The sequence below is a fragment of the Macrosteles quadrilineatus genome, unplaced genomic scaffold (assembly GCF_028750875.1).
Source record: "Macrosteles quadrilineatus isolate MER2022 unplaced genomic scaffold, UCM_ALF_1.0 Scaffold_5__1_contigs__length_97177068, whole genome shotgun sequence".
Taxonomy (NCBI): domain Eukaryota; kingdom Metazoa; phylum Arthropoda; class Insecta; order Hemiptera; family Cicadellidae; genus Macrosteles; species Macrosteles quadrilineatus.
In genome coordinates, this window is record NW_026542598.1 from 8,122,059 (window position 1) to 8,135,891 (window position 13,833).

Consider the following 13,833-nt stretch of genomic DNA (forward strand, 5'->3'; position numbering starts at 1 on the left):
TTTAGCCTATTTTAATTTAATGAAAATATCTTTCTAACAGTATGCGTAGATTTCCCTGCGATGCACACGAACTGAGAAAAAAGGTTTTCAAGAAACATGCTTGCCTATAAATATACAGGATTTACTAGCCGAGTACCCGTCCTTCGTACGGAGTTGGCAGTGTAAAATACTTATTGCAGTTATACTCTATCTTAGCGCTTGCAATAGGGGAGGACACAATTTGACCAAATTTGCTTCTTTAAATTTACTGTATACCATAGTATTACACATCTACCATAGCCATAATGTTCTACCACTTCACCTAAGCAATAGAGAAAAATAAATTGTTAAAAATCGAAAAATATCACTAATTATTCATGCAATTAAAAACGTAAACATAACTGCTAACAATCCTACTTTGACAGTTCTCATTGCCTATCACAGTTTTTTGAGTTCAAATTAGCTGTTTTCATAAATGCAAGTAAATAATAGTGCTGCACCCTGTTGGTAAATCCTATAACTTTTTAATACTTTTGCATATCATAGAACCAAATTTTATAGTTGAAACAGCTGACTAAATTCTTTAATTCCCTTTAAAAATGAATACTCACAAGGGGAACTATAGAGCCACTGGGGCGGAGCCCGAAAGGACTTTTGAGATAAGAATATGCCTATATGTTAATTGGGAATATGAGCTATCATCATGCAAAATTTCAGCCCAATCCGTCCAGTAGTTAATGCGTGATTGAACTTCAAACAAACAAACACACAAACTTTCACATTTATAATACTGTATTAGTAAGATATATCCGCGAAACGTTAAATATAACTGCGCTCATATTAACTTGTTTAAAACCACTTTGACTTACGATATAGCTTACAGAATTTGTGTACGCTTAGTTGGTGTTGTTATGTAGAATTGCGTACACGAACCCAGTTGGAAAAGTGAGGGGACTCAGGCTAACCTCTGCTGGCTACGGGTCAGGCTCAGAGACACTTCCAGCATCCAGACATCTCCCGTTTCCATGTAATCGCAAATCTAGTTGGTGGTAGGCGGCAGTTCGCCTCCACAACGGAATCTGTAGTGACAGGTCCCGTTGTGGAGGCGAACTACTTTTTTCCGACGAAGTGTCCACTTTCGAAAAAGTTACGTGATAAACATCTTCAGGCAGAAAATCTCCAAGTTTCTACCTTACCCATCTGGCGAAGGGTTTTTTTAAACGTCGGACTACGTCTTTCTGATGTTTCTTTCATATTGAAGTAGTTCATTTATCGTTTACCGTTGGATATTTTTCAAATCTTTGCAGAATAGCTGATGGTTATGTTAAATTTGCATAACCTCGTTGACATACAATGTTGTAGCTTTTCTGTTACGAGTCATTTAATCTTGCACCACTACTGAAATGGGCCTCAAACATGTGATTAGGTGGTATAGGTAGATTTCCTAGCAAACGGTTGAGATAGGGAACTGGGTTTCCTCAATAACTAGCATGCGCACGCTACAAGTGGCCATCTATATGCAGTTAACTCACCACAGCAGCCCTTTTCACGTGGAGGGGAGGCAAGTCTGATGAAAGCGCAGTCTTTACTGGTGGAACGGCGTGCGCAAAAACTGGCAGCCTTGTGAACATAGGGGCGGGGCCAAACTTGATAATCTGAATGAATCTACTTTTCCGCCGACCCAATTGACCACGTCATGCAGATTAGAAAGGACTTTAATTGGCTTAAATTAATACCTTGATTAACCTACAGTTTGAGGAAAACTGAGGTTCCCTTCGCTGCAGATGGAGAATTGTGGTTTAACTTGACACAGGTAAAACCTATCTAAAAAAATATAATTGGAACTATTTATTCTCAATATTTGTTGGAAGAAATATTCATTAAACATTCGCAGGTAGAACGGATTCTTTGTTGTGCAATTCCAAACATAGAAATACAATGGTTACGTTACCAATGAATCACGTGTAGTGCAACCTCAATGATAGAAATATCAGCGGTGGTGGTATCTATGGACCTTAAGTCCCATAGGTACCTAAATGTACATATGGTAACCAGGTACATAAAGGTACATAGGTAACAAGGCTGCTACACACTATAGAACACCCGGTCGCTTATCAACCGGCGATCTGGTTGACGATCGTCCAAATTGCACAATATCGCCGTGTGTGTGGGAACCTTTCAATCAGATTGACGGTGATTTGTAGGTTGCCAGGCGACATTTTGGTTTCCAGTGTTGCACTTGTGTAGGTTCCCGATCAATCAATTTATCTCCAGGCAATGCAATTTCTATAAAGGCTAGTACTCACTAGGACACCCGGTCGCTTATCAACCGGCGACCTGGTTGACGAGCGACTAAGTTGATGATTGAACGTTTTATTGCTGGGTGGTACACACTAGGATACCTAGCACTTTCAACCAAGCTGGAAATCGATCAAAATTTGGTGGGATAGACAATTTGTTTTGTTCTGGTTCACGCTTAAGCCTATCAAAGTGTGAACCTAAATGACAACACCATGCCCCCGACGAAGAGGAAATAGCTGCCGAAGTTTTGATTATATTTAAAACTTATGAAGTAGAGAAGAAGAAAGAAATTGTTTAGAAGATTTTGGGTTAAAGGGTGGCTTTAACGTAGAAATAGTTACAGCCACAACGGCCCTCCTACGAGCTTTTCGACTTAAAAATTCTCAGGATTTTAAGAACTATTTACATATTTCAGATGACAGTTTCCGTCATACTAAGCAACCAGTGACACCCGTGACACCTCACATAGAAAAAAAAGGACGTCAGATTGAGATTTTAGCATGGTTTTGTTTCGTCAGTTCATTTTTCGTTGTACTGCGCATGCGCTAGCCGTCTTTAGTTGATCAACTTGGTCGCTGAAGCGTACACACTCTAGGTTTTTGAGAAATCTGATTGCCCGGCGATAAAATGGTTGATCGGAAACCCCCAGGTTTTCGATACATGTCCGAAAACCAAAAAGTTGCCTGGCAACCTACAAATCGCCCTCAACCAAATTGACAGACACGTACACACACGGCGATATTTGTGCAATTTGGTCGCTCGTCAACCAGATCGCCGGTTGATAAGCGACCGGGTGTCCTAGTGAGTACTAGCCTTAAAAAAAAATTCCTAGAGAGTGTGTAGGGTTCAGCGACTAAGTTGATCAACTAAAGACAGCTTGAACATGCGAAATACAACTAAAAATGAAATGACGAAACAAAACCTTGCTAAAATCTCAATCTGGCGTTCTTTTCCTATGTGAGGTATTAGGGCGTCACTGGTTGCTATTATAAGTATGACCACAGAAAACATACTACTATAACTATAGGTTATAGTAGTATGTTTTCTGTGGTGTGACGGAAACTGTCATCTGACTTCTGTAAATAGTTTTTCCTGAAGATTTTCAGGTCACAAAGCTCTCAGGAGTGCCATGTGGTTGTAACTATTTCTACGTTGAAGCCACCCTTTAACCCAAAACCTTCTAAACAGTTTCTTTCTTCTCTGGTTCCCACAATTAAACATAATTATAACTTCGGCAGCTATTTCTTCATCGTAGGTGGGCATGGTGTTGTCCCTTAGGTACACACTTAGATAGTCTTAAGTGCAACAGAGCTCTTAAGAGGGCATAATTTGACGTAATTTATTTTAAATGTACTAAATTGTAAATTGTTGTATGCAATTTATATAATATAATTACAAAAGCTTTACAATATATAACTCTTTAATGTGTTATGAATTTATTAAGAGATATTTACAGCCGTAAAATATTTTTTAAATAGTGACATTGTTAGGTTCAAAACCAATATATTTTGCGTGTGCAAGTTTTAGTTAATCTAATTGTAGTTGCATTGACAGTATCCAACCCGTGTCAATTTGATTTCGGACTGAGCGCAGCCATATCCATTAGGGCACCTTTTAATACTAAAGGTAGGTATTTTATAGCTAGTTAAACTCATAATCTTATAACAGTTATTAAAAAAACTATTACAAACTTTAATGGACGTTCCACAAAATACTTGTGTTTTTAATGTTCGATTCCCGGCACACATATGGGGTTGAACCGCTTTCCCAACAAGCTTTTGAATAACTCTTTCTTTCTATCTCATGCCAAAGGCGTAGACAATATGAAAAATAGTGTGAATAACGCTTGATTGGTTCGGTTAATATGCGGTTGATTATGTCCCACCTTTTTTGAACATCCTGTATACAGTTTCAGTTTCAAAAACTACGTATGATTAATATACCATATTGATTCCAATTAGTGTTACATTTCTCCAAACCCGGGCAGCGTGAGTAATTTCTGCAAGGGCTTAACCTATATCGATACGTAGTACTTATCCGCTAATGGACTTCATGCATATAAATTGGAGGATAAAGTCTGCAATGGTAACTCACCAGTGCTTAAATGGCAACAGGTCACCTGTTGGTCGGGACTGGCGACCATTTACTGGGATATCGACCATATATTGTCAACAGATCAGCCATTGAGAGAAACTACTCGAATAGTAGGTAGTTGGAAGTAAAATAGTTTAATTAAGTCAGTCATAAATCTGTGGAACCAGTTTTGCGAGCTTCTTAGCTCACTAATTAACATAGGTGAATTAAAAACGTAAGTAATTGAACATATCAAATTGCGTTAATTAATCGCTAATTATTTTTCTATGTACAACCTTTTTACTACGCCGGTGTCGAGGTTATTAGCATACATTCATGGCGTCTTCGATTTATCTTGTAATTAACGTATTATCATAAACAGCTTTGATAGGCAGGTGGAAGTGCCGGACACGTTTTTGCTTGCTTTGTCGGAATATGCGATTCAATTATCGAGTGATCTCGCTGAAAGAATTTTGGATTTGTTATTTAAACATCACAGAACTTCAGCAACGTATCAATGGCAAAGAGTGTTTCGAACGCGAAGTTTAGTTAACCAGTTCCTTAATACGCGAATGACATGGCAGCGGTGGCATGTGGCGTACTGTTATTTAAAAAGTGGGAACAGACTGAAATGTACATTATTATGAAATGCGGAATATACATCTACTTGAATAGTAGGCCTATAATGAATCTGATAACTGCAAAGACAAATACTGTTTATATACCTTAGCAACGTGGGAGTATTGCTTAAGGTGTGTAAATCTCTCTAATTTGACTTGAGTCCGTCAGTTATTTCGAGTTAAATTGACGCGACGTTTTTGATTGGTGACCGTCAGCTCTCAAAACTCTAATAATCGTAAGTCTTTACTTGCGACGGGACAAACCTGGCTAAGACAAGATCTCCGCGAGTCGACTTCTAAATAGATTTGGTGTTTTAAATCAGCTTTACGAGTATTAGCTGATAGTCCGGACGGTTGGCAGCCTGTGTAATTGAAACTTCAGCGAGAGCCGCCCAGGCTTTTAGCTTCTCAATTAGTGAAATGTATGACACCGTTTAATGACAATTGAGTAAACGCAGACCATTTTATGGCAAAGCAGTCCATTTAGTCTAGTGACATATGAGTCATCAGAAGGTGGCTGTTAACCTTATTTTACTAGTGTTTGATTGGTGGCACACAAAGTAAATGGCTTATCTCTCCAATCTCAACTGACATTATTATCACGTCATCCTTTGAATTTTTATGACTGCACGATGTTAAAATTCGGTTTGTATAAAAAGTGGTGTTGGCTTACAGAAGGGCGAAGCGGTGCTGTGGACCCTCAAACCCCGGTGATAAATTACAGTACTCTTGCTTTGTCGTCTCTTTATCTTGTTACAAGAACATCTACAGTATTAGTAGTACAAGTATGATGTTGAGCCTATGGTAGTTAACTGGCTCAGAAAAATGAAAACGGCGATAAATATTACTTACTATTACTATATTACACTTACTACGTTATTAGGACACAACTAATGCGTGTGAAGTGTGCAATAAGGGAGAGTAGTTTTGTTTGTACTGTTCTTTCTTAATCCACCATATAAAGGTTGGATCGTCAAGGCTGGATCCAACTTAAAACTACTACAACAACAAACAACGCCCGCAACATTGGACTTAGGTTCCTGTGGACCCTCGACCCCCGCTGGCTCTATACAATACTGTAGGACTGACGTGTATTGTCATGATACAGGTACAGGATGGAGACGGAGGACGCTGGCAGTGGAAAGGAGGACGAGCCCGAGGTGGAGGCTGGTTCAGAGCAGGAGGACGATGACGGTGCGGGACCCTCAACCTCCGCCGGCTCTTCTTCAAGGTAAACAGTTATACTTGTCTTTGCAATTTGTTGGTGGAATAAACTAACATGCGTTTTGAGAGGCTTATCAGTTGTGTTGGTTCTTTTTGTGCTGGAAGCCTAGTTGAGGAATAGCTCAGATAGAGTGCTTAGATGTTGTGTTTAAGACTTTTTCTTTGACCAATTTAAGGTTTTTTTTGTGTTTAGCAGTATGCTAAAGTCTAGTTTATGTTGACGAGCTGTAAACAAATTTTAGAAGTGTGTCCTCGGCCATTTTTAAGGATGTTGGTAGTTGGCTATGACCTTTCGTAGAGCTCAAACCGAATGTTAATCGTAATGAAATGGCCTCGTGTCCGCCAACATATGTCCTTGTCATATCAGCTGGGTCACCGCAGCCGCAGCCACAGCAATGACGTGTCAAGTGTTGTAAGTGATCTAGAAACGTGGGAAGCAGTTGTGTTGTGTAGACCTACAGCGACGTCGACTGCACTGTACAATGCAATGTGCTGTGATGAGGAAATTGTCTATTAGAACAACGAGGGAAATTGAATTGTGCGTAGTGGAAGATTTGTAATGCATGTAACATTAGTTGTGGGTTTGCCTTAACGCAAACAAGTTGTACGATGATTGAAGAATTATTTGATTAAATTTTTTTTATGTTATTTTTTACTCTGTTTTTATACGGGTCTGATGAATTTCTGATCCATCCTAAATTTACAGAAACAAAAAGTAGATCCATATGTAAAGAAGAGCGTTAAATGTGATAACCCCTCATGTTTGCCTGCTGTGAGTACTTATGGCAGTTTACAACAATTTTTGGAGGTTCTTTGGTGATGGCTAACCCATAGACGTGTGGTTAGACCTAATTTAAGTAAAGCGGAGTAGACACAAACAATCTGGGAAATGAGTGGTTATGGCATACATACCTCAATGTCAACAGTCCAGAGTCAAGTTAAAGGTCACCATGGTTTCAACTCACCTTGTGTCATGATCACAAAATCAAACGAGAATGTAAGTCTACATAAATAATTGCGTAGACGTTGTCAAGTTCTTATCACGCTGTAAGGTGAACGGTGTGTGCGTGTTTCTTTGTAAGTTTGTATTAGTTTCATTAGTTGTTGATGAAACCCACAAGACGATATGAAGAATGTTCCGTCCTCGTTTGATGGTGTGAACGTGACGGGGCAAAAGAGTATTGAAACCAATTAACCAATAAGTTACCTAGTGAAATGTTATGTTGAGGTAAAATTGCTAGGTGGCTGAGTGGTTTTAGTGGCTGCCTAGCAATCAGAAGGTTGCTAGTTCGATCCTGATAATAGGGAAAAGAATTTTGATGTTTCTACTGTTTCCGCTTGTCTTCACTGGACTTGGCCAAAAATAATGACCGTATTAATCTAATTTGATATGTAAACAACCCTTTTTCATAACTCACAACTATTGCAATCGTACTGGTCACAAAAAAAATTAATGATCAAGTATGACAAATTGTGTTCTTGAAGCCCTCCCACAGCGTGCTTCGTAGGTGAGCTAAACCTACCATAAATTTTAGAAGATTAATTTAAAGAAAATTTATATCTGGTCTTTAAAAACTCGTAAAACTGGATAAAACGAACGGTTTGTAATTTACTTGGCCGCCCTCCGGCCTCAAATAGTGTACAATTTTCTAATCGATTGAGCTTAAAGCTTATGCTAATACGAATCAATGTAGTAATTTAATGTACTCTATCTTATGACTCACGATGACTGTTCAGTGTTCCTGCACTGATGGACCGGTTTTCTGTGGAAATCGCAGAGTAAACATCATTATACACAAGCGCCTGTAGCAGTTGTTTGATATATTCCGCCCCTGCCTCGGCCTATGGGCTACTGGGCTAGGACGTGACATAATGTGGTACATATGTGGTATAGTGGAGTAATGCGATAATTTGCTAAACCGCTATCGTATTAGTTAACTGTTGCATTTGGACCGATTGATTTAGTCGAAATCGAGCAATCTTATTCGTAACCAATAAGGAAAATACAACGCATTAATAATATTTGCAAACACAAATCACTTAGGTAGGAAAAAGTAGTTCAAACCATTAAATATTTGAACGAAATTAACCAATCTTTGAAAGTAGATCGTTTTTTAGGGGTGAAGGGGTGAAAATTTCGGAAAACATAAGAAAAGGTTTTGTAGAAAATTTAATTCCTGACCATGAAAATTCTTTCAAATCTTTGCTAGCACTAAGCTTTTTTGAGTTATAGCCGTTAAATAAAAACGTGTTTTGTCGTTTTCCGATGTCCGCCATTTTTTCCGCAGTTATAAAACTCTCAAAGGACGGTGGGATTTGGAGGGAAATGAGTTGGAAGGTCGTAAAACGCGCGGAAAGTGGCCGAAAGTCGATTTGGTATATGGTCAAGTCGAAATAAAGTTGGCTTTGAAGAATAAAACATTTTAGGATTGTATATACTGTGATTGATGTTAAGGAATTTTTTCATGATTTTAAACTGTGTATCCGTTTTCGGTGTGAACTATATGTAAATAGTAGCCAGGCAAAGAAAGCGAAATATTTCTGTGTCATTCCGGTTGTAAATGCCCAGACTAGCGGTCCAGATAATAGATATGCCACCTGTCGACCTTACGTATGGAGATGTCACATGCCTTCCACCAAGATTTACTGGTACATGTTAAATTGCGCCGGTTATAGTCACATCTACATTTGTAAACACTCGGTACTGGTCTAGCCACTATATCATTGCTGACAGCCAACAGATTTACTACACTTAAGATGTTGTGATGAATGTTGTAAATTCGAAAGCTAGCACGTTCGCAACACATGATACTTTTAGTAGAATTTAATGTTTCTTAAAATTAACTGCAGTAGTAAAAAATCGATTTAGAAACTATTAATTCATTGACTTCCATTTCTATGCGAGTAATTCATGTTAGTGTAAAATATGAACCCCCCACTTAGTTCATGACTCTCCTGCTATAGACAGCTCTTTTCTGGAGGAGAAAATTGGGTTTGTTTTTAAAATGGTGTTTGCCGTGTTCCTTTAGCGATCTCATTTAATCGGTTTTACCATGTTTTTGGCCCCCACGTAAGAGCTTGTGTTTTTAAACGCGGTTAATGGTGAAGTGAGTGGGTGGTTAACATGGACTTCGCAAACTTCTTCAGACGTAGTCTTCAGCATCTTCAGGCTTGGGCTTCAGCACCATCTACATCTTCAGGCTTGGGTTCTAGCATATCCAGACTTCGTTATCATCACCGTCAACATCTTTGGGCTTGGTCATCAGCACCGTCAGCATCTTCAGGCGTGGTCTTCATCATCAACATCTTTCAGGCTTGGTCTTCATCACTATCAACATTTTAGGCTTAGCTTTAAGCTTCTTCAGCAGCTTCAGGCTTAGTATTCAGCTCAGCGGCTGGTCCAGAGGCTATAGCGGGAAGTTACTGTCATCAAGATCCGAAACCTAATCATGCCAATCTGAAAAAAAAAACAATCTCTTAATGTCGTAATTTCTACCTCTCTCATAAAACAAGGACTGGCCAAAGCATTTGAGACTTGAATAGGGATGTAAGGATGGAGAGGGCCAAGGTCTTTATTGTTTAACAGCATCGATGTGCTCACCACCAACTAAAACACCACAATCACGTAATTTATTGGAAGACCACATTCGTAAAAGCAATACGATACTATATGTTTACAAACGTGTGGCTAATTAGTTTTTATCATGCACCGGATTGACAGGTCGACCTTACTGCAACTTCCCTTCTTTATCTAAATTGAGTTACGTTCAATCAAAAACGAACACCTGCAGGCTTGGCGGTCTTTAGTCGAGTTACTTCTTATTTCACGACCGACTTCACACTCAGGCGTTGTCAAACAGGAGATCATATAGGTAGATTACAGCAAGACACGCGCTAACCTGTCAGCCTCTAGACTCTAGGTAAAGAGGCGGTTAATTTACACGCAAGCAGTGAGTGGTTTGATTAACGATATTCTGATTTGTTCAACAAGAATACGGAGGAGTCGTAGTGGTCCGATAAGAATCAGATGTTAATAGGAAATGTGTTGATAGTTTAGCAATTTAATTACCATACGTCATATGGAGGAAGGAGTTGTCAAATGAGACAGGTCTAGTTAGATAAGTAAATTTTTACTTGATATGTGGTCATACATCTGTAGGTTGGCTGTGAACCACCTAGTCGTGAAATTCAATGCTAAAAGCCTTTGGTGGTTGGTAGAATTTGAATTCAGGACAGTCCTCGCCTTAATACTAATCTAGCGCAGTTTAGGTTTACAAAATGCAAACCCATCCTTCATTTAAATTCATCTCTCAATACTTCAACCAATTCCTAGTTATAATCTGGATCGTAGTGGATCCTGAAGAGTACTATATAAGTTGAAAGTTCCACAACACCTAACACGGCAGCTACATACACGAGTGCCGTCTAACAAGCGTGTAAACGTCTACTACGGTCGTGCCTCCGTAGTCCAGACGTACAACGTAAGTGAAAAAGTGACAGGTACAGAATGTCGCAAAAACGGAAAGTTTTGAAATTCGTATTGGTAGCCATGAGCAGATAGCACTACTGTGGAACATTGTGGTTGAGCAAATAAAAACTGCGTCAGTTAAGTAAAAACTTATCAGGTTTGTAACTTGATGGCCAAAAGAAGCTGTACACCTTATTTAAAATTGAAACCGAGGACGTTGTTGTGCCTTGCTGAAAAATTTTTTATTAAATTGAAACCTTTGTGGTTTCAACTATGATGATGTGTGAGTTACATTTCCTCCCAAACTAGTTGGTTTGATTGGTTGTTCTCAAATGCTCAGTCGCGAAAGTCTTCTAACTGCGTTCAAGGAAATTTCCTCAAAATAATGGATAGACATACTTTTTGCGGTAATTCGTCGGCACTCATCTACAATGGTGGCTGTTTCTTTGATTTGACCTAGTGGTCTAGTTGTAAAAGCCAGCCTCTGATGAGTTGAGTACTTACTCCTGTGGCCATTGAAAACCAAAGCGGGCCACAGCCTCGCCAACCATGTGCCTCAGGGTCCTCTGTCCTCTGCCAGCTCTAGGTCTGCTCCCATACTCCTTAGGTCCTTTGTAACTTCATCAATCCATCTCATCCTTGGTCTTCCCAATGGTCTCTTGCCCTCTGGGGTACTTCTTATCACTTGTGTTAACACCTCTCTCTCACCTCTGCGTTGAATGTGGCCCAGCCACCCCAAGCTACTTCTCTTTCACTCCTATAGTAGGCCTACAGGTATAGTATATTTATCAACCTAATGTTGGAAAAGTATTTCTTAAATGCTCAATGTATAAATGAAAAGAAATATAAAAAAATCTACAAGTTTAACATTCTTTTAGATAACAGTTCAGCATAGCAGTTTAAATGTGCCAATAACGTTTACAAATATAAGGGAATTACATTAGTTTAATCAAATTACAATGTACTTTCCAAACTCCAAATAAAGTAAGCAATTCAACTACGGAAGACATTCAAGCGTGACAGACCCTTCTTTTTTCATACGCCGTTGTACAACCGCGCGCATCAACTCCCATCCTGCAACTTTCTTGCAAATGCAGCGATCCAAAATTGTGTCTGCATTAATGTTCTTTATTATTCATAACTGCAAGTATAACCACCCAATCACGTCATTAGCAAATGGGCGTCCGTGCACCCTAGGAGTGGGAACTGGTTGGACGTACACTGCCTTAACTAGTGCGACAGGCTAGATTAATGTCCTAGACAAGCGTTAGGCCGATACGCCGGGTGCGGCTTGGGCTCGTGAACAAGACAAATAACTTTACAGTTGCAGACGTAGCGGCCAAGGAGGACCACCTGCACCTTTTTGACCTATTTGTGATTCCGAGTCGTTCAACACAATGATTTGAAGTGTTCGAGGAAAGCCTTTAATGGTTCAGACGTGTTTGGACTGTCGGGTCGTAGTATCCCGATGGTACGTTGATAACTCATTCAGAGAATACGTGACGCGATTTTGACGTTTCAGTGAATTATCAGACCATTGCAGCTGTTTTAGTACTTTGGCCTGAGAATAGCGACGTTTCAGGGTGGTTCCAGGACTTTGTTCCTCTTCAGCCACTGATTGTGTCATTAAAATGTTGAAACAGGTTATGCTTTTTGAGAATCTCAAGTTAAGTTTTTTAAGTAAAATTCTCGACCCCAGAGGAGAATATTTTTCGTGAAAAACTTCCCGTCAAAAAGATTTAATTTGACATACTAATAAACGTTATAGTAGTAGAATGTTTGTCAGCCATCAGCGGTAATAAATTTGGCATGTTTTAATACCTTCTGCGCATGTATGGAAGGAATACAAATGCAAACCTTTTTGATTTATCTGTAACAAGCAGTCATACCAGCGCTTCGCAGTGGGAAGAGAACGCTAAAGAGAATAATTAATTATGTTCCATAGATTTGCTGTTTGTAGGTAAATATCCCTGTTGGTAAATCTTATGACTTTTTAATGCTATTGAACATTGCAGAATCAAAATGTTTAGTTTAAACACCTGTTAAGATTCTTTAATTCCATTTAAATATGAGTACTCATAAGGTTAACAAGGGAAACTCCAGAGCCACTGGGGCGGAGCCGTTTGATCAATGAATGTCCGCTTCACTTATTTCGGTTGAGTTATATTTGAAGGGAGTTTTTCTGGCCAAAGAACAGGTTAGAGTGTTAAAATTTTGAAATTTCGGCTTCGTCAGACTCTGCCAATCGTTGGAAAGGAGCTGTCGCTTTAATAATTTGTATAATGTGGCAAAAACTCCCAATTGTTTTCGGCAAAAACTGTCCGAACCTTTCACAAAGCAAAGCGGGAAAAAATCCTTATAAAAATAACTACCCTGTCTGGAAAGTTGGTCGCTGAGTAGTTTTTGCGAACGTTTGGAATTCCACGAAAGAAACTCGACTGCTGTGGTCCCGCATTGTTTATTACGCGTTTCGTCAAGCAAAATAACTCAATTTTAATTGTTTAAGGATTTGTGTAATGGGTATGGACGCAGTCAAACACCAATTTGAAGTATTTTTCCTTTAAATTAAAATAATATTACTCGGCTAGCCGAACGTCTAAGAAACATGACAGGGCTTGGGTTTTATGTGGTGAGGAGGGTACGAACACTATCCATGCTATACCTATTGCTATCCAGTAAAGCCATTAAAGCTTTTAAAACCATCGCATATTGCATTGTACTGTGACATTGTGAACCTTGACTGGCCTGCCACTTCTAGCAACCCCGTGCTTAATACCTTACGTGTTGTCTAAGGCTAAGGTAGGCGTTGACCTGTAACGACATTAGGCTAGGTCAGCCACTCCCCACACAGGATTGTCGTCCAGCTATTTGCCAATGGACGATCACGTGATAGAAGTAGATAAACATATGGCATAATCAGTCCAACTAAACAGTGCGTGAAGACACAACGATCTCTCGTTAAACCGATCTGATTCTTCTGATTCTGATTCTTAAACCCCCTGTAGAATGGAGTGTTATGATATGTGTAGCTTTGTAACTGACTAAGAGCAGCTGTTTCATTAGTCAGAACTATTTATTAAAATCCCTATGACCAAGGGCTGGGTCAAATCTAATATAGAACGATCAAAAAGTTGCGCACGTTTCTCAGGATCGAACCGGCTGGGACCA

General features: G+C 39.3%; 1 protein-coding gene across 1 annotated transcript in view; it reads left to right on the forward strand.

The window, feature by feature from the left end:
* Window positions 1–13,833, forward strand: part of LOC128995319 (basic helix-loop-helix ARNT-like protein 1) — a 168,313-nt gene that overhangs the window by 22,028 nt on the left and 132,452 nt on the right. The window contains exon 2 of the mRNA XM_054420303.1: window positions 6,082–6,204. Within this exon, the coding sequence (XP_054276278.1) occupies window positions 6,089–6,204 (116 nt within the window). The 5' untranslated portion in view covers window positions 6,082–6,088. The remainder of the gene's footprint in view (window positions 1–6,081; window positions 6,205–13,833) is intronic.